This window comes from Lipophrys pholis (genome assembly GCF_963383615.2).
Source record: "Lipophrys pholis genome assembly, chromosome: 23".
NCBI lineage: Eukaryota > Metazoa > Chordata > Actinopteri > Blenniiformes > Blenniidae > Lipophrys > Lipophrys pholis.
The window spans coordinates 6,962,930-6,981,785 of NC_137645.1; the positions used below are offsets into that span (position 1 = coordinate 6,962,930).

General features: G+C 45.1%; 3 protein-coding genes across 3 annotated transcripts; 1 reads left to right on the forward strand and 2 right to left on the reverse strand.

Moving 5' to 3' along the window:
• Nucleotides 1-5,578: 5,578 nt before the first annotated feature.
• cldn10d (claudin 10d) lies at nucleotides 5,579-9,789 on the reverse strand. Its single transcript, XM_080493334.1, has 5 exons — nucleotides 9,244-9,789; nucleotides 7,115-7,276; nucleotides 6,964-7,045; nucleotides 6,774-6,881; nucleotides 5,579-6,223 (listed from the first exon to the last, which is right to left on the reverse strand). The coding sequence occupies exons 1-5, from the start codon at nucleotides 9,473-9,475 to the stop codon at nucleotides 6,031-6,033; spliced, it is 777 nt and encodes a 258-aa protein (XP_080349460.1). The 5' UTR covers nucleotides 9,476-9,789; the 3' UTR covers nucleotides 5,579-6,030.
• A 535-nt stretch (nucleotides 9,790-10,324) lies between these two features.
• LOC308127821 (claudin-10-like) lies at nucleotides 10,325-13,287 on the reverse strand. The gene is made up of 6 exons (XM_080493165.1): nucleotides 13,101-13,287; nucleotides 12,691-12,830; nucleotides 12,331-12,492; nucleotides 12,146-12,233; nucleotides 11,964-12,071; nucleotides 10,325-11,364 (listed from the first exon to the last, which is right to left on the reverse strand). The coding sequence occupies exons 1-6, from the start codon at nucleotides 13,190-13,192 to the stop codon at nucleotides 11,265-11,267; spliced, it is 690 nt and encodes a 229-aa protein (XP_080349291.1). The 5' UTR covers nucleotides 13,193-13,287; the 3' UTR covers nucleotides 10,325-11,264.
• cldn10e (claudin 10e) lies at nucleotides 11,570-18,166 on the forward strand. The gene is made up of 6 exons (XM_080493164.1): nucleotides 11,570-13,238; nucleotides 14,214-14,498; nucleotides 15,076-15,237; nucleotides 15,455-15,536; nucleotides 15,607-15,720; nucleotides 17,039-18,166. Exons 2-6 carry the CDS (start codon nucleotides 14,267-14,269, stop codon nucleotides 17,478-17,480), a joined length of 1,032 nt encoding a protein of 343 aa, XP_080349290.1. The 5' UTR covers nucleotides 11,570-13,238; nucleotides 14,214-14,266; the 3' UTR covers nucleotides 17,481-18,166.
• Nucleotides 18,167-18,856: the final 690 nt, after the last annotated feature.

Consider the following 18,856-nt stretch of genomic DNA (forward strand, 5'->3'; position numbering starts at 1 on the left):
TATATATATATATATATATATATATATATAATTTCTGTGTATACTGTGTATGATTGTTGGTCTGTGCTAAATAAAGGCCTTGAGCCTGACGTCTCCTCTGGTTTTGTCTTGCAGCTGCAGGACGAACTGAGCCAGATGCGTCGCTCGGTGTCGGAGCAGCAGAAGAGCAGCAAGCGGCTGCAGGAGAAGATGAGCAGGACGCTGCAGGAGAAGGAGCAGACCATCCAGAGCATGAGGGACCAGAGGGAGCAGAGGAACCAGAGGGACCAGAGGGACCAGGTCAGCTCCAGCTCTCCTCCTCACACTGGACACGTAGAGGTCAGGGTTCACCTAGCAGGAAAAACCATGCCTGGGATAGATATAATTATTATTTTCATTAAATAAGTATAATTAATATAATTGCGTTCAAAATTGTTCCGATTTTAGCTTCTGCACATGCACAGTGGTCAACTTAGAATTAAATAGTTATTAAATAATAAAGTTTCTCAATAATTATGTATTGAAAAAAATATTACAATTATTAAATACTAAGAATAAATATTAATTGATCATATTCAATATATTGCATACAAAAAGATTTGTATTAAATACTAAGAAAAAATATAAAAATTAAATGAAGTCAGTCATTAAATACAAAGAATATAATCATGATACTAAGAAAATGTATATTAAATATAGCAATTATGAATATTAGACATAATTAATACATTGTGGAGGCAGAGAAAGATGAGACGGACAAAGGAGTCGAACAATCAGAATGGCACAACACATTAAAAAAACCACAAAATAAAACAGTTTTTTAGTCCCATTTGGGAGGTCTGCACACCCGACCATAACAGCTGCGTTGCACCACCGCAGGAGTAATATTAATACATAAATAAATATGTAATTAGTATATATTTATGATTTAATAATATTAAATATATAGATAAGAAATAATATTAAATGCTAATTGTTTTAGTATTTAATATATATATATATTAAATACTAAGACAATTACTAATTGGTAAATTGTATTAAATACAAAATACTTAAATGTTAAGAAAAATATGAAAATAAATTATTAATTGATTAAAATATTGAAATACTAAGAATACATAATAAAAAACCATAACTTTGTATTGTATATATTCTTACATTCACTAGGATTCCGACGAGGACTGTACTGCGTGCCGAACCCAAAGAGAAGCCATTACTATAAAATAAAAGCTTTGACTGTCAACCGTTTTGTCTTTCAGGTCAAGAGCTTCTCGGTGAACACCAGCGCGGTAGAAGTTCCAGGTACGTTTCCACTTCCTGTTCCGCTTCACGTATCTGGAGAATCGCTGTGACGTTGCGTGAAAAAATTATTAACAAATAAAAGAATGGATAAAGCTGCTCATATTAGCTTCTTCTCCGCAGACTCCAGCAGCGCCTCCGAGAGGATGCCGGCGGAGAAGGAGTCCGAGTCGAAAGTCAACATGAAGAAGGCCCGGCGTTTGGAGCTGATGCAGCGCGTGGACAAGCGGATGGAGAACCTGGGAGTCAGGCTGGTATGTTTCACAATTCTCCCCAAAGCTCGTTAGCATTTAGCATGTAGCCTCACTACTATGTGAGCCCTGAAGCTCGTTAGCACCTAGCATGTAGCCTCGCTACTGTGTGAGCCCCTAAGCTCGTTAGCACGTAGCATGGAGCACAGAGTTTACGTGAAGTGCCTGAACTCCTCCCTCAAGGCTGTCAGCTGCTGTCGTAAAAACCAGACCAACATGGTGGCTCAGACACAAACACATTTTTCTTCCCGTTTTCTTTCAGTTCGGCTAAATGTATTCCTGAAAACATTTCAAGATTGAAATAAGCTGCGCGGTTGAAAAGTTAAAACACTGCTTTACAGGAGCGCGCTTGCTGTGAGGGGCGGGGCCTGTTGTGGGGGCGTGGTCTGGCGTGAGGGGGTGTGGTCTGCGTGTTGGCCTTGAATATGAAATATCCTGACGAAGACAGTTTTTCTGCTGCTGGCCGACGTCCTCATGCAAACTTCCTCTTTCTTCTTTCGGGAGTGTGCAGGGGCCTTTACAGTCCGATTGTTGTGTTCCAGGATCAGAGGGGCCTGAAGAACCAGGATCTGAAATCCGCCTGGAACAAGCTGTGGTCCGAGCAGCAGAACATGTCCGAAAGGTTGCCGGACTTCTGGCGCCAGCGGGAAAAGATTTGCGTCGCCGTGAAGAAGAAGCTGGCTGCTAAGAGAGCCAGCGACCCCGCCCTGCACAAACAGATCAGAGCCAGACACCAGGGTCAAGGTGGGTCTGTGACAGGTAAGCGACTGAAAATAGCCATAGAAGAGAAAAACGTATTTGATATATATTCAAATTGTTGCTATAACACTTGATGATTGCAACCTCAGTTTTTGTATGTAAAGTTTTTGTTTTGTGGCTCAAGACAAATTTTATTTGGTGTGAAATCCTGAAACCGGCTGTTTTGGTCCTGAAGGTTGCAGACCTCTGAGCAAAACAAGCCGATATCACCCATTCTCATCCCGGTTCATCACGTGGTGGTCGTGCACATCGTCTGCCATCTTCGTGCATGTGCTGGTTTCAGGCCGTGGCGCTCCGTCTCCCCACCGTCCCACTGCTCATATTAACTTCTTCTCCGCAGACTCCAGCAGCAAGTCCGAGAGGAAGCCGGCGGAGAGGAAGCCGGTGGTGAAGATGCCCCCGCTGGCCCGGGAGAGGAAGCCGGTGGTGAAGACGCCCCCGCTGGCCCGGGAGAGGAAGCCGGTGGTGAAGACGCCCCCGCTGGCCCGGGAGAGGAAGCCGGTGGTGAAGATGCCCCCGCTGGCCCGGGAGAGGAAGCCGGTGGTGAAGATGCCCCCGCTGGCCCGGGAGAGGAAGCTGGTGGTGAAGACGCCCAAGCCGGCACCGGAGAGGAAGGTGGCGGCAAAGAAGCCCAAGCCGGCGCCAGAGAAGAAGCAGAGAGCGACAGCCAACATGAAGAAGGCTCTGCATCTGGAGACCGTGGGCAAGAAGCTGAAGAAAATGAAGGTCAGACCTGTGCGTTTCACACTCTTACCCATAGCTCGTTAGCATGTAGCCTCACTACTGTGTGAGCCCCTAAGCTCGGTAGCATATAGCATGTGGCCTTGCTACTGTGTGAGCCCCTAAGCTCGGTAGCATGTAGCATGTAGCCTTGCTACTGTGTGAGCCCCTAAGCTCGGTAGCATGTAGCATGTAGCCTTGCTACTGTGTGAGCCCCTAAGCTCGGTAGCATGTAGCATGTAGCCTTGCTACTGTGTGAGCCCCTAAGCTCGGTAGCATGTAGCATGTAGCCTTGCTACTGTGTGAGGCCCTCCGCTCGTTAGCACGTAGCATGGAGCACAGAGTTTACGTGAAGTGCCTGAACTCCTCCCTCAAGGCTGTCAGCTGCTGTCGTAAAAACCAGACCAACATGGTGGCTCAGACACAAACACATTTTTTCCCCTTTTTCTTCCTGTTTTGTTTCAGTTCAGCTAAATGTATTTCTCAAAACATTTGAAGCTTGAAAGCGGCGCAATTGAAAAGTTCAAACGCTAATTTACAGACGTGTGCTTACTTTGAGGGGCGTGGTCTGTTATGGGGGCGTGATCTGGTGTGAGGGGGTGTGGTCTGCAAGTTGGCCCAGCTTCTTCTCGGAGTATGAAACGTCCTGACGGAGATATTTTTTCTGCTGCTGGCCGACGTCCTCATGCAAACTTCCTCCTTCTTTCGGGAGTGTGCAGGGGCCTTTACAGTCCGATTGTTGTGTTCCAGGATCAGAGCAGCCTGAAGAACCAGGATCTGAAATCCGCCTGGAACAATTTGCGGTCCGACCTGCAGAAAGCAGCCAAGAGATTTCCGGGTTTCAGGGGCCGGCGGAGCAGCATCGGTACGACCGCCACCAGCAGGTATGACAATCGGCCGGCTTTAACCAGCAGCCAGAGTAAATCGATGAAGCTCAAAGTCAAACTCTGTGATTTCACTTTGCCTCCGTTCAGCTCAGATGAGGACTCCGACACAGACGACGACGACGACTCATCGCCAAAACCCCGCCAAGCCAGGTCCGTCACCAGTGGCGCGTCCAAACAGGCGCTGGTCACCATGCAGAGCCTTGAGGACGAAGACGACTCGTCCGATTCCAGTGAGATGGAGGAGTTCGACATCAAGCAGCTCGGCCACAACAGAGACCAGAACGGTAACGTGGAGACCAGGAACACTGGGAGCACACTGGGAGTCAGTGGCTCAGGGTGAACAGTCACCGGAGAACGTTTGGGAGTTTGCTGTATTTTCTTTTATACATGTTTGGACGATTCTACCAGTAACTGGACACAGTAACATGTCAGCAACGAAAGGAGAAAAATCCCGTCAGTATTCAGCAGAGTCTCAGAAAAGGAAAAAATGAAATAAAAAGAAACTAAGAAAAAAAAGGGGGGGAAGTAAAAAAATGCTGCAGTAGTTCAAGCTGATCTGATTGGAAGTGCACAGCGCTTGTAAACAGCTAAATGGCTAAAGCGGAAAGAAAAGATGATCAATCTAAAAAAATGGACTCAAAAGCTAAAAACAAAATATGATTGATCTAAATTGGAGCTTTAACACTTAATGAATGTAAACGTTCATGTTTGTGTTGCAGAGAATCGAGTCAGTGAACTGGTCAGACTCGCCATGAAGCAGTCTACACAGCGAGTGCTTAAGATTCCAGCAGGGGGCGTCAGCGTCCTGCTTGGGAAGAAGGACGAGGCCCAGGAGCTTAAGGTGAGACACACTTCCTGTTTCCTGTCTGGTCACACAGAGGACGAGTGGTCCTGATGTTGTTTCCCGTGGCGACAGTACTCGAACCTGGAGGAGAGCAGTGACCGGATTGTTTCCACCCTGCAGGACAAACCCGACCCCCCGACAAATGGCCGGGTCTCCACCGGAAAGAACCTCGGGTCGGGTCACGTCCTGGCTGAAGCCGGGGCAGGAAGCACTGAGCAGATCTGCCTCAGTGACACCAGCGACTGGGACGACACGAGTAGTGAATCCTAGCCAGGGGCCGATACGACGAGCCGGGATGAACATCCCTAGGAAGAATTCAAACACGTCCACCGGAGTAGTCAAAGTGGAGCTCGAGGCGATACAGGACAAAGTGGCCGCGCTTCGGTTGAAGGAAATAGAAACATTCCCCCTTTTTTAAGAGCTTTTTCTACGTTTGCAAAAGGCCTATTTCTCCCAAACATTGTTGACAGATTTGTCTAAATCTGTGTAAGTGAGCACTTCAATGGCTGTGCCAAGTTGCTGGATATTGGCAGGAATCTAAGCAGCATCTTGATATGCCGCATCTGTGAGGTGGGATGGATTATCTCGGCAAAGGAGAAGCGCTCACGAACACAGATTTAGACAAATCTGTCAACAATATTTTAGAGGAATAGGCCTTTTGCATGCATAGAAAAAGTCTTAGATCTTTGAGTTCAGCTCTTGAAAACTGGGCGCAAAAACAAAAGTGTTGTGTTTATATTTTTGTTCAGTGTGTCTGGAGCGGAGACTTGTATTGTAAATATTTGTACAAACAATAAAAGACAGTAAAACACGCAAAGAAACTAAGAGAAGAATGTTTTGATGGAAAATTTATTTATAAAGCAATTAAATCAAACTGTTCTGAAGTTCTTAGCAGGTAACGTGTGTATAAATGAAACTTCAATTTACTGGATGTTTTAAAAAAGGTAGTGGTGAAATTCCTGAAATTATTATTTTTTTTAAAAAAGCTGTTTTAAATTGCAGGTGATTTGGATTTCACAAGTTGAAAGCGTGATAATGATAAAATCGCAATATCTCGCTCAGCCGTGATTAACATTGAACCAAAAGTTTATCCAGGTTAAAACATTTGTAAACGAATATTTACAAGTTATCTGGCTGGAAGATGCTAACTAGTTAGCTCCCTTTATCCAAACCAACAGACGTGTGGGAATCAAAGTGTACGAATTGAAAACGTTACAAAGGACAATCTTCTCCGTTCTGGTAGTACCTTGGCGCTAGAGTCACTTTTGAGTTGGACACTTCCCTCGGTATATCAGACGAAGCTGTCCCTGGGGAAGCTTCGCCCGGTTCTGGCTGTTGTTGCCGTTCTGGTCACCCGGCTCCTCTTGCCTTCGTAGAACAGCGGCGGGACCAGGGTCACTCTGGAAGTTGTGGCCGGTAGCATGTAGGTCCGTCGGGTGCGGGCGGAGGCGTAAGTCGCCGGTCTGCGCGGCCCGTTTGAGGAACTGAAGAAGTTGGAACAGACGTTAGAGAGTGTGTAGGAGTGTGGAAGAAGAAAGAGTCCGGTTAAAAGCCTTGTTTCCAGTACGCCGTGGCATGGTAAGGTATGGTGGTGTATGACACGGTTTGGTAAGGTATGGTACAGTCACGGTAAAGCAAGGTATGGTGCAGGACAGTAAAGTATGGTAAAGTACGACATGGACAGTAGGGTCTGGCACAGTATGGTAAGGCAAAGTACAGTATGGGATAATATGGTATGGTAAGGCACGGTACGGTAAAGCAACGCATACCCAGGCCCAACTCTCAGCAGACGGCTGCTTTGTAGCTCCTCCTTATGGGACCATACCGATGTGCTAGGTACATCAACAGAGGCGGACCAAAAATGGTAATGGTTGGGTATGGTACTTTCGGTACTATTGTCAGTGGAAACACAAAAACCTGTATCATACCATACCATACCATCCAGTACCGTACCGTGCCTTACCTTGCCATACCGTGTTGTATTGTCCCGTACTGTACCATACTGTGCAGTGGGAAATGAAGCTTTCGTTTCACCTGGATGGGAGCCCTTCTTTTCCTGAGAAGTAGGTCAACACCGCCCCGCCACAGATGAGCAGAATGGAGCCTCCCCAACCAACGAAAACCGCCGCGCCAATTTCAAACCTAAACAACAAAGAAGGTTCTCTTCGGTTGTTTTGACTGTACTTTTCATTGATCCCCACCTCAATACTTTGAAAGGACTCACTTCTGTGCCCTGAAATTTGGGTCCAAGAACTCCGTGATGACTTTGTTGGCCCACCAGGAGTACGTGATCAAACCGCAGAATCCTACCAGAAAGTTCCGCACGATCAACACCAACATCAAGTTTGAACATCAGAAGGTCAAAGGAGACTCACCTGAAGCCAGGTAGGTCAAACCACCAGCAAACGTCACCCTTGCGTTGGCGATCTCTGAGCCGCCGATTTTGGTACATTTCATCCCGATCAGGGCGAGGACGCCTCCGAAGAAGCCGGTGATGACGGCGCAGACCGCCAGCGCTCTGCAGGCGTGGAGGAAAACTACAAAGAGACAGGTACAGCAAACAAAGCAAAACACTTCATTAATAAAAGTAGAACATCAGGAGCTGGTTTGTTTCTTTTGCCAACGGTCAAAGATGGAGGTTTTGGAAGGTTGATTGGATCTTACTTTTAGTGAACCTTTTGGAAACACCATAACTTCATCCGTCAAACCTCAATTTCATAAAAAATCGTACGAGGGAGCTAGCATTAGCTAGTAACTGTAATAATGTATACGACCAAACTAAGTAACATATTAGACGGACAATATTTTTAACTCAACACTTTCAGGAGCCTCTCCTTCTGGGTGAGATTCTGGTCAAACTGGTTGAACAACAACTTTTATAGCGTTAAATCCATCGTAAACTTTATCGCATTGTACCGGTGTTTTGAATTAACTGTCTTCCCTGTTAAATGGTGGCCGGCTTCCTTTCGTGCCCATCGTCAAGACATCTAAGGGTTTCTGTCTGGTGTTTAACATCTGCTATTAGCAGCAACGAGGGACGCTAAAGGGTCACCAGTTAACAGGGAAACCACTGAATCTGAAACACCGGATAGCTCTTCTCCCCAAGACAGGCTTGGACAGACACAGAAACAACCTGTTCTCTGTAGAGCTCACGAGAGGGACTTTTAGACTGAAATTCAACACCAAGGCTGATTTGGGAAAACAGAATTTGAATACAATGTGGTTGGACCTCTGACACTGATGTGAAATTGTTGAAAAACTGTATCATACTTTGAACTACTTTATAAAACTCTTTTACCGACACGGTCTCAATAAGAAACATTGCACTTTATCTTATTTATTCTATTTATTCATTATTCATTTATTTCTTAGCTCTTTTCATTTATAGTCATGGCATTTATTTATTTATTATATCTTCTTATCCTGGTTTTATGTTGGTGAATGCTTTTCTCTCTAAGGTTTTTTATTGTATTCTATTGTGGTTTGTTTTTGATCTATTTGATCTCATCTTATTTAGTGGTAGAACTTTGAGCTTGTCATGCTTGTCTGATTTTTCTTATCACTCGACAAAGTACCTGCTCGTTCAGTTCATTGTGTGTTTTCTGTTTTTTTGATATGCCAAGTGCATCACAAGATCTGCGACGTAAATCTACCCACGTGTACAAAATAAAGTAACCTTGAACCTCACCCCAAACCACTTCATGAACTCAAACTACTCCAGGTTTCCCAAACCTCAACAAATCCTCAATCCTGACTAATTCACAACCTTCAGAGCCATTTCATAATTCTCGAAAGACTCTACGTCCTGCTCCACACTCAAATTCTAGCTGGTCAAACCAGCAAACTACTGACCTACTTCGTATACGACAACAAACCTGCAACAGATATAGAGCTGACCGGCCTCAATGCTGAATCTCTTCAAACACCCGCTTCACAATCTCCAAACTTAATGACCCAGAACCGGATCCAGCTTGTGACAAAACAGCAACAAGCACGACTCCCTTCAACCCAGATCCCCGTAAGATGGGTTTGTTTGTTTGTTTGGTGGGTTTCTCTCTGTTAAATCACCTACAAATGACGGTGTTGTATGTGGTGCTATATGAATAAAGTTGAATTGAATTGAATTGAATTGAATTGAGGTCTCAGACCCCGCCCAACAACTTCATGACCCACGAACGTCTTGACAACCCCAACAACTTCATGACCCCTGAACGTCTTGACAACCCCAACAACTTCATGACCCCTCAACGTCTTGACAACCCCAAAACTTCATGACCCCTCAACGTCTTGACAACCCCAACAACTTCATGACACTTCACCTACTTAATGAGCCTTTAGACGTGAACCAGCTAGACCACCTTGTCCAGCAGCAGCAACAAGACAAGTTGACCTTCAGACGGCGTGATAGACAGTAAATTCTGTTCTAAATAGTCTTTAATAGTCTCAGATTGAACTTGTGGGAACCCTGATTGTAGATCGTCTTTCCAAGCCTTTATTGTCTTACCGGGCAGTGCCAGCAGGGAGGGGTAGTCCTTACAGTCGGACACCCCCGTGGTGTCAGAGATGCAGTCCCTCCACAGGTTAGAGTAGTAGTTGGAGGTCGTGAGCACGATACTGCCCACCTCGGAGAAGGTCCAGTACTCGGTGGGCAGCGTGGAGCACACCAGGATCCAGCCACAGAGGCAGGACACGAAGCAGCCGATCTCCACGTACATGACCACCGTGCGGTACTTCATGGTGAGGTCCGGTCCTCCGTGCTGTGAGCCGGGAGGGAAAACTGTGGGAAACAAGACTGAGCTGCCGTCAGAGCGACGGTGTGGCACTTCTTATCGGAGAGATGGTTTTGTCCAGTCAGCAGCCCTCATGTTGGTTCTCCTCCAACACTGTTCTCACTCCCACAGACCAGAAACTCAAATGTTTACCAGCAACAAAAGTCATTTCTACTAAAGTGAAAAGAGTATTTGTGACTCGCACTTTTTAGTTACGGTCTGAGCCCTGGATCTATTGAACTGACCCTATTGAAACACAAGGGTTTTTACTTTTGTTATTCTCCCGACAAGACCAACATATTTTTTAGGGCTTAAACGTTTTTCAAAAGTTGCAAAACTTTACACACCCATCAGAACTGTTTACGGCCAAAATGTCAAAATATCAAACATTTAGGCATCTATTAGGATTTGCCTTGAATTTATCCAATGACTTCTTTCAAACTATGAAAATATAAATATAAATTCATAATTTATGACGGGACACACACACACACACACACACACACACACACACACACACACACACACACACACATATATATATATATTTGTTTTGTTTCGTTTTAAATGGCTGATTCACCAACAGTTTATAGAGACCGCTTTTGAAAAGGTGATGTCATCGTCAGATTACAGATATGCAGATTACAATCTGTATCCAATCTGTAATCCAATCTGTAATCGGATCATGTTGTCCGCTGCTTCCTTTAAACACTTTATCACTGCATGCATTTGTCGGATGAGCAGCAGAGCTCAACGTTTGTGTTGAGCCCAATAAACAACAACCAAAACAACAAAGAAGTAATTTCTTTCATTTTTATGTTGCATTTCAAGCAAACACAGAATTATACGGAAAAGAAACTACATTAAACCTTTTATACTGAAATTGTCATTGAACCTGTGGAAAAACTGTTAAACTCACCAAAGTGACAAATATGTCATTATTGAAGTTTAAACAATTGGATGTATTTTCACTACATTTCTTTTAGTTAGAAATTCAATTAAGTTGTGCTACTGTAGATAACTAAATGTGCCAAAATTAAATAAAGAAATGCAGTATTAAATGATTACTTGAATGTGTTGTTAATTAAAATTTAATTAAATATATAAATGCGTCATTAATTCATTATACTGTCATTAAATAATATTGGGATTTTAAATGAATAAATGTGTCATTTAATTAAAATTAAATACATGAATGGGTCATCAATTCATTAAAAAAACTATTTTATTCAGAAAAAAAACAAACATACTTATAAAACATAATTATTTCACAATTTAACTGACTTGGGCGAGTTTGACAGATAAAATAAATTCATGAAGCAACACTGATACATGACGTAATGAATTAAATAGTGAAATGTATATTTATATATATAAATAACGAATTGGTATTTTGATTTATTCATGACACGTGTAACTGCGTCAAATCTTAATGAATTGACACATTAAAGTAATTATTTAATGGTTTATTTATTTGATTTGGGCACGTTTAGTGATACATATCCTACAACATAATGTGTTAACTGCAACAGAGTTAAATAGATATGCTCCAAATGTGTCTATTTAGACTTTGTAATTTGATTAAACATGTTTCTTTTGATCACATTTCATCATATTGCCAAATAAAAGCCTCAATTAAATACCCGTTTTTCTGGGATAACTGACAAAAGAAACATGTTTCTCTCCATATAAAACAAGTGTAAAGAAGAAAGTGGACGCTTTAGTTTTTCACACAGATTGTGCACGACCAGATGAGTCAAACAATCACAACTGAAGCCGCCCTGTACGCAGTGACTCTTCGTCTTTTTGACTCCCCGTCCACCTTCTTTGACTCTTCTTTGGTCGAGTCTCCCCTCCTGTAAGAACAACATCCGGTCAGAAACACTTTAGCCTCGTTTCCACTGCCGGTACAGTACAGGATAGTAAGATGAGTTTTCTAGTTTCCACTGACAAAAGTTGTGGATAGCACTGAAAGTACTGTACCATCTTCCGTACCGAGGTACCTAAACTGGGTTTATTGAAATGTCGGCGCCACACTGGCCCCTGGTGTTCTGATGAGGTGCAGACGTTCCTCTCCAGAACAGGAGAGGAGGAGATTCAGCAGGAGCTGAACGCTGCTGTTCAATATGAGAAGGATTTCCATGCTGAGTGCCAGAGAACGGAGGCTCACAGCTTTACTCGGGTGCCTGAGCAGCGCTGCAACTCCTGTGTTCCGCCTTAGTCCCGGGGTTTACGGTTGGGTAACGTTTAAAACCCTGCCTACTTTTTAACTGTACTTTCTGTGGTGCAGTTGAGTCTGGATAGACTTTGCCTTACCAAACTGTGCCTTTCCGTACCATACTTTATCGTACCTTATCGTACCGTACCTTACTGTACCCTATTGTACTGTACTGCGCAGTGGAAACAAGTTTTTTTGTCCAGCCGACAGACTCTCGGCGGGTTTTTTCTCAGAAACCTGTTTGGCTGCTTGACTCTGCAGGCAGTTGCACATTGAATTCCAGATCCCAGTAAGACGAGGACGCCACCCCCCAGGCCCACGTACAGGGGGGGTCCCAGCTGGTAGCTGAGGGGAGAACCACATACAGAACCAAAGCTTCACTGGTTTAAGGAACAAGGGTTGCTGGACTTGCAGGTTACCTCAGGTCTGACGGATCTGCTCGGCTGTGTAGAACAGCCGAGGCCACTGTGTTTACGTACACTGAATAAGCCGCCATGGCCGCCACGCCTGCATTGCGAGAGATTGGACGACACGTGGGAAACGAGGCGTTAAGGCGGAGCGGAGGTGTAGAGAGAAACAGCCACGGTACACAGATCACACTCACAGCCGGTCATCTGGAAAGCACACGCCGTTAATAACATCCTGTCCTTGCTTTTCACGTCCCCGCCGACTCGCGTGCACTCCATACCGAAGAATGTCAGCACGGTGCCCAACGACCCGAGGCCGAGGCCGGCCAGCAGGAGACCCCGGACCGCCTGGACGGAGGCTGGCAACACGGAGACACACACAGTCACAAACGTAACTCGCATTATCAGGGATTGCTAAAACTCAGGAGGGTGGGAGGGGGGAAATCACAGAGTCGACCTGTGATTGGCTGAGAGTGGAGAAGGGGGGCGGGTCAGGTGCGTGAGCATGAGGCATGAGGAGACTGCCTGTGTGTGGGAATTGTTAACAGTGGACTCACCTTTCACCGTCCACAGAACCCCAAAATCCACACAGTTGACCACAGCGGTGGAGTCTTCATAGCAGTCCTTCCACAGGTCAGACCAGTACCAGGCTGTCGCCACCACTGAGGAGCCCCCCCGACCCCCCACCTGGGCCACCCTAGGAGAAGAAGTAGTCGTCAGTGTACCCACTTTTAACCCCCCACTACCACTATTCAGTAGTACCAAATTGCCCATTTTTTCTCCCTTAGACTGAGAAAGCCATGACCCATCCTATGCTGCCTCTGATTGGTTAGTTACTTGCTGCATTCATTGATTACATTGGTCAACTTTAAAAAGTCAAAGACCCCAAAAGTCAAGGAAGTTTTGCGCTGACGCTCGTTTTCGTTGTCGTGTAAACACGGCCTGGTTTCCTCCAGTACGGTCTTACCTCCAGCGGTCCATGCCGAGGGTGCAGCCCACCAGGACCCAGTACGCTATGAAGAGCAGCAGAGCCACAATCTGAGCCGGTCTCCTCCACATCTCCTCCACCTGCTCAATGTGGAGGCGTAAGGAAGGCTTCCACCAGGTATTCAAGATGACAGACCCCACAGTCTGGCTTCCAGGTTTCCTTTCTGTCGAGTTTGAGTTTGTGGTGAAACTTTGAAGAAGCACACAGACGCTGTTTACAGTCAACAGACAACCTTTATTTGTTGTATTTAAGGCGACAGCGTGCCGGCATTTGGATCAGAAACTAGTTTGAACACATTCAGTATGATGAACTTTAAAGTGACTCTACCAGAAAAAAAATTTGTGAAAATCTACTTCCCACAAAAGTCTTACCTTAAAGTGTTATCGCTAAGTTGACAACAAACCGGAGGATGTTCCGCCAAATTAAAATACTGGAAATGCATATTGTAATGAGTGTAATGAGGAATTTCCTTCAGAAAGGTATTTACATCGTCTATTGATGACAAGTCATTTTCTTGGTGACTCATCATGAATGTTTCAAGCTCGTCGTCAACACATCTGAGCCTAACATGGGCAACGGGCTCACAATAATACACCCATCGCTATCGGCTTTGGTCCTTTCATTGAGGTATTTCATAGCGAACCACTTTGACGGGTTCCAGTCAGCAGGGAAGGAGCCGTCATCAGGTGTCTCAAACACTTGCAGTCAGTTTAATATAGTACCGTAGCATACTACACAATGCTCCAGATAATTTAACAAAGTACCGTAGTATTCTATACAAAGCTCCAGACAATTTAACATAGTACCATGTTGTGCTATACAAGGCTCGATTCAATTTAATATAGTACCGTAGTATTCGGGGGGAGGTGTGTGGGGTGTCTATTGTATGTGTGTGGGGTGGTGGTGGTGGGTTTATGGGGCTGATGTGTCCAGATGTGGGATCCAGATAAGAAGTCGTCAGTAACTTGAGTCTCATGGGAACCGCCGTGATTTGCTGACTCTCACCCTCATGTAGAGGAAGCAGCTAAACTCCTTCACCCTCTCCTCTCTCCTCGTCTACCTGCTCTTCACTCCTCCTCTTCCTCTGCTCAGGAAAGGTTCAGTTCTGGATTATTCTCAGACTCACTACCTTCCACGTCCCAGAGATGAAGATCCGCGTGGTCCAGATCTGGGGCTTCCTGATGACAGTGCTGGGCTGGATCTTCGTGGCGTGCACCATGGCCATGGAGGGCTGGAAGATCACTTCCATCGGGGGCCAGGCGGGCTCGTCCATTATCAAGGTGGCCTGGTACTGGTCCAGCCTGTGGAGGTCCTGCTTCACCGACTCCACCGCCATCAGCAACTGCTACGACTTCCCAGTGCTCTGGTCCGTGGAGGGTAAGTTCTTACATCCTGGTCCTGTTTAGACCGAGTCCACTAGACCTGAACGAGACCAGTAAGTTCTCACATCCAGGTCCAGTTCAAGCAATTTAGAAACTTTATAAAACATTTTTTAAGGTAAAGTTGTTGGCTGAAGTTTTAAGCTGAAGTTCTAAACAGAAGTTTTAGGCAGAAATTTCAAGTCGAAGTTTTAATCTGAAGTTTTAATCTGAAATTTTCAGGTGTAGTTTTAACTTGTAGTTTTAAGATTAAGTTTTAAGCTTAAGTTTTAAGATTACATTTTAAGCTGAAGTTTTAAGTTGACGTTTTAAGCCTGAATCTTAAGATTAAGTTTTAAGCTGAAGTTTTAAGCTGAAAGTTTAATATTCAGTTTTAAGCTGAAATTTTAACCTGACCTTATCTGAAGTTTTAAGGGGAAGTTTTAACCTGAAGTTGTAATCTGTAGTTTTAATATCAAGTTTTAAGATGAATTTTTAGGCTTAAGTTTTAACCTGAAGTCTCAGGGTCAATTTTTAAGCTGAAGTTTGAAGCTGAAGTTTGAACGTGAAGCTACTGCTGTCCTGTCGCCCTGCAGGACATATTCAGATCGTGCGCGGCCTGCTGATGGCGGGGCTTTCCCTGGGCATGCTGGGATTCGTGCTCAGCCTGCTGGGGATGGAGTGCACCTACATCGGGGGAAAAGATCCGTCCAAGTACAAGAAGATCTACGCGGGGGGATGGTGCCACATCGTCAGTGGTGAGTGTCCGTCAAAGCAGGAAGTCTCGCACCGGGTGATGAATAATAATCATCAAAAGACCGTTTATTTCATTAGAAATTAATCTGAAAAGCATCAGACAACCCCGGGGCACCACCGGGTTAACAGGAAATGATAGACAACTTGGCTTACCTCTGATGCTAATGTTATTCTGCTAACAATAGCAGTCAACCCTTCAGTAACGTCGTGTTGTTGCAGGTGTGTTGTCTACGTGTGGCTACGCGGTTTATGCCCAGTACGTCTCAGCAGAATACTTCAGCAATGACTTCGACGGGCTCAAGTGAGTAAACAAACACGCGTCACTCCTGCTCGTTTCTGCGGGAATGAGTTCAAACCTGCGTCACTCACAGGTTCGACCTGGGCACGCCGCTCTTCCTGGGTTGGGTGGGCTCGGCCTTCCACTCCACCGGCGGTCTCTTCTACCTGTGGTCGGTGTGCAAGCCGCTCTTCGGGGGCCAAACTACGTGAGTATATGATCATTCCCCAAGCTATAAAGCCTCTTTTCCACCTCATTTCCACTGGTGTCTTAGCGTCACGTACTGTCCCATCCTGTATCGTTCCTTACCGTACCGTCCCATACGTCCCAAAAGTTATGGTCCATTAATGTACCAAAAGCCGGGGTCCCACCGTGCTCTATATGCTGGGACGGGATGGAGTGGGAATGGTTTTCGTGTGGTTTATGGGTTCTTCTTGTCTATGCTATGGTGTTTACTACGTTTGTAAGGTTGTTTATACATGAACTACTCAGTGTGTGCTGTTTTAAAGGGAATCAAATTTAAATTGGGGATAAATAAGTATTTAGAATCTTAAATCTTGAAATATGGTGTGGATAGTACTGAAACAACCGTAACCAACAGATCTGTTGATTGGTCAGTGACAATCGTCTCTCTCAACAAGTCCGCATTATTTAAATATCTCATCTTCTGTAAACCCTCCTGTTGTTGTTTACATACACCACTTTGTGCACACTGGGTTTTTTTTTTGTTAACTGGGTTTATTGAAATGTCAGCGCGACTCTGCCCCCTGGTGTTAAGATGCGGTGCAGACGCTCCTCACAGGAGAGCAGGAGATTCCGCTGGAGCTGTGATACAGAGAATGGAGGCTCTTGGCTTTACTCGGACGGCCGCAGAGCTGCGGCCATGACTTCTGAGTTGGTCAGGCGTTTACTGTTGCGTAATGGTGTTACATCTGTGCGTTGTTACGTGGCGTTCACTACCCCATGTACATTCTGACCACGCTCTGTGTGGTCGGGTCGCGCAACAAAGTTTGGTCTGGGTATGGTATGCCTTACCGTAACGTCCTGGTCTGCCCCGCTCCCGGCATGTACTGCGCAGTGGGATCACAGCTTTACCGTCATATATTGTCCCGTAACGTACTGTGCCTTACCGTACCATCCCATATTGTACCGTACTGTCCCGTACCCTACTTTACCATGCCTTACCGTACTGTCCCGTGATGTACCGTCCCATACCGTACTGTTCCGTAACACATCGTACCGTCCCATACTGTACTGTACCATACCATCCCATACCTTATTTTAACGTACCGTACGATACCTTACCTTATTTTACAGCTCCCCCAAAACACTGAAGGAACACAGTTTTTATATAATAAAATGGCAAACGTTGGTCCTCACAGGTTTTTGAGTATAAAGATTAACCCTCTGTCATCGAGATAACTAATAGAAGGACGCTGGAAGACGCTCCTTCAACTTTCCAACGTTTGCTTCAAATAGTCTCCATTGATTGACGTTCTTCTGAACTCAAGTCTTTCATCCTTCAGGGTCATCAACATCGGAGAGTTGCCAGACCCTGAACAGAACAAGTCCACCACAGCTCTTTCCACCGTGTCGGGGATCACCTCCAAGACAAAACTCTCCTCCGTCTCTGAGCTGTCGTCTCGTTCCCAACGCTCCGACGTAACAGCCCTCTCCTCAAAGACGGGACGCTCGTCCAAGTCGGGGGGCTCGTCCAAGTCGGGGGGCTCATCCAAATCGGGGGGCTCGTCCAAGACGGGGGGCTCGTCCAAGAGTGGACGGACCAGCAGGTCAGCGCGGTCCGCAGAGTCGACGTCTGTATCAGGATCTGAGTCGCAGTCCGGGCTCTCTTCAAGCGTTTCTACTTTAACGGAGTCGAGGAGCGGCGGCAGCAGTCGCACGGTGTCGTCACTGTCGGGCAGCTCCAGGAGTGAAACGACTCCATTCATGAAAAACTCCTACATTTGAAGAAACAAGTCGTTTTGTGAAGGACTGACATTGGTCGGTCAGACTGTTCTTCATCTTAACGTCACTGCGTCTTCATTCTGATTTTAAACTTTCACTGTTTTCATTTAAGGCTCGTCATATTGAATGTGTTCAGACTCGCATCATCATATTATAGGACTTTTGTCTTTTATCTCCTAAAGAGGTGGAACTCTTGAACAGTCCCTTCCGGCTTTGTTTGCTCCTTTCACATTTGTGTTAGTTCTTTAACTAAATAAATAAATCCGTCACTTCCTGTTTCATGGCGAACCATTATATATTTATTGGCGCGCCGTGGCCATTGAGAACTTCCTGTTGGGTTCAGAGTATGGTTGTCAATGACATTTTCGTGTGGCTCGACATGCTGCATGTGTGTTGAATGTGTTGTTCGTTTTAGATGTTAGAAATGTGAAAACGATGTCGGGGGCGCTATGGAGTGATTTTGCCAGACACACGTGCAGTGACTATAGAATATAAAACATTTCGCCACTTGTGACGTGTGTGAGTGAAGAGCAGGTAGAAGAGAGACGAGTGGAGGAGTTTCTAGCTGATTCTTCAACATGAGAGTGAGTCAGCAGATCACGGTGGTTCCCACGAGACTCAAGTTGGTGACGACTTCAAATCTGGATCGGGTAGCATTATTAAACAAGGAAATCCTGCGTAAAATCAGCAACAATATCTTGTCAGAATTATGTGATCTATTGTGGCTATTTGGGCAAATTTCCATTTGTATTCCCACGTTTCGAAAAATGAGACGAGACGAACTGACACAGACTACAGAGAGAGGGGGGGGGGGAGTTTTGAGGCCACGTTTACGAATATCTTCATTTACACAGACCTGCATATAGACCTGGTTCAGAGTCGCTATGAGCATTCCAAACCTGTAGGGGGCAGTGTAGGGAGAAGCATGAAGCCATGATAGCCAATCAGAATCCTGGAAAAAAATAAATAATTGTGATGTAAATATCCGCCTACCCCGCTTTAGATGCAGCCGGAGACACAGCATTTATCCAGATCTCCGCTGTGGCCGGAGTTTTCAGGAATTATCATACAGGTTTCCGGCTGGCGGCGCCACGGTTATTTTCTGCTCCCATTGTGTTCTGTTCAGTGGGAAACGGGTCCAGACGGCTGAATTTTTCCCGACCCCTGGGTTAGACGCACAGGGACAGACGCAAAATGGCAAATCTTTTAAATTGCTTAAAAAATCAGCTAACAAACTACAGAATGGCAAAAACATTTTAAATTGCTTATAAAACCCCCAAAAAACTACAAAAATAGTTAAAGATTTTAAATACTAACAAATAAAAAAAAATGCAAAAAAACTACAACATGGCAAAAAAGCCTACAAAAATAGCTAAAAT

Excerpts from the sequence above, each read along its gene's own strand:
- cldn10d (XM_080493334.1), bottom strand. The coding sequence starts at position 9,475 with ATGAAGTACCGCACGGTGGTCATGTACGTGGAGATCGGCTGCTTCGTG. Across the intron at positions 7,277-9,243 it reads CTCCCTGCTGGCACTGCCCG|TTTTCCTCCACGCCTGCAGA; the intron begins GTAAGACAATAA and ends GTCTCTTTGTAG. Across the intron at positions 6,882-6,963 it reads CCAAATTTCAGGGCACAGAA|GTTTGAAATTGGCGCGGCGG; the intron begins GTGAGTCCTTTC and ends TTTGTTGTTTAG.
- LOC308127821 (XM_080493165.1), bottom strand. The coding sequence starts at position 13,192 with ATGTGGAGGAGACCGGCTCAGATTGTGGCTCTGCTGCTCTTCATAGCG. Across the intron at positions 12,234-12,330 it reads TGCTTTCCAGATGACCGGCT|GCGTGGCGGCCATGGCGGCT; the intron begins GTGAGTGTGATC and ends CTCGCAATGCAG. Across the intron at positions 12,072-12,145 it reads GCAGATCCGTCAGACCTGAG|CTACCAGCTGGGACCCCCCC; the intron begins GTAACCTGCAAG and ends TTCTCCCCTCAG.
- cldn10e (XM_080493164.1), top strand. The coding sequence starts at position 14,267 with ATGAAGATCCGCGTGGTCCAGATCTGGGGCTTCCTGATGACAGTGCTG. Across the intron at positions 14,499-15,075 it reads AGTGCTCTGGTCCGTGGAGG|GACATATTCAGATCGTGCGC; the intron begins GTAAGTTCTTAC and ends GTCGCCCTGCAG. Across the intron at positions 15,721-17,038 it reads CTCTTCGGGGGCCAAACTAC|GGTCATCAACATCGGAGAGT; the intron begins GTGAGTATATGA and ends TTCATCCTTCAG.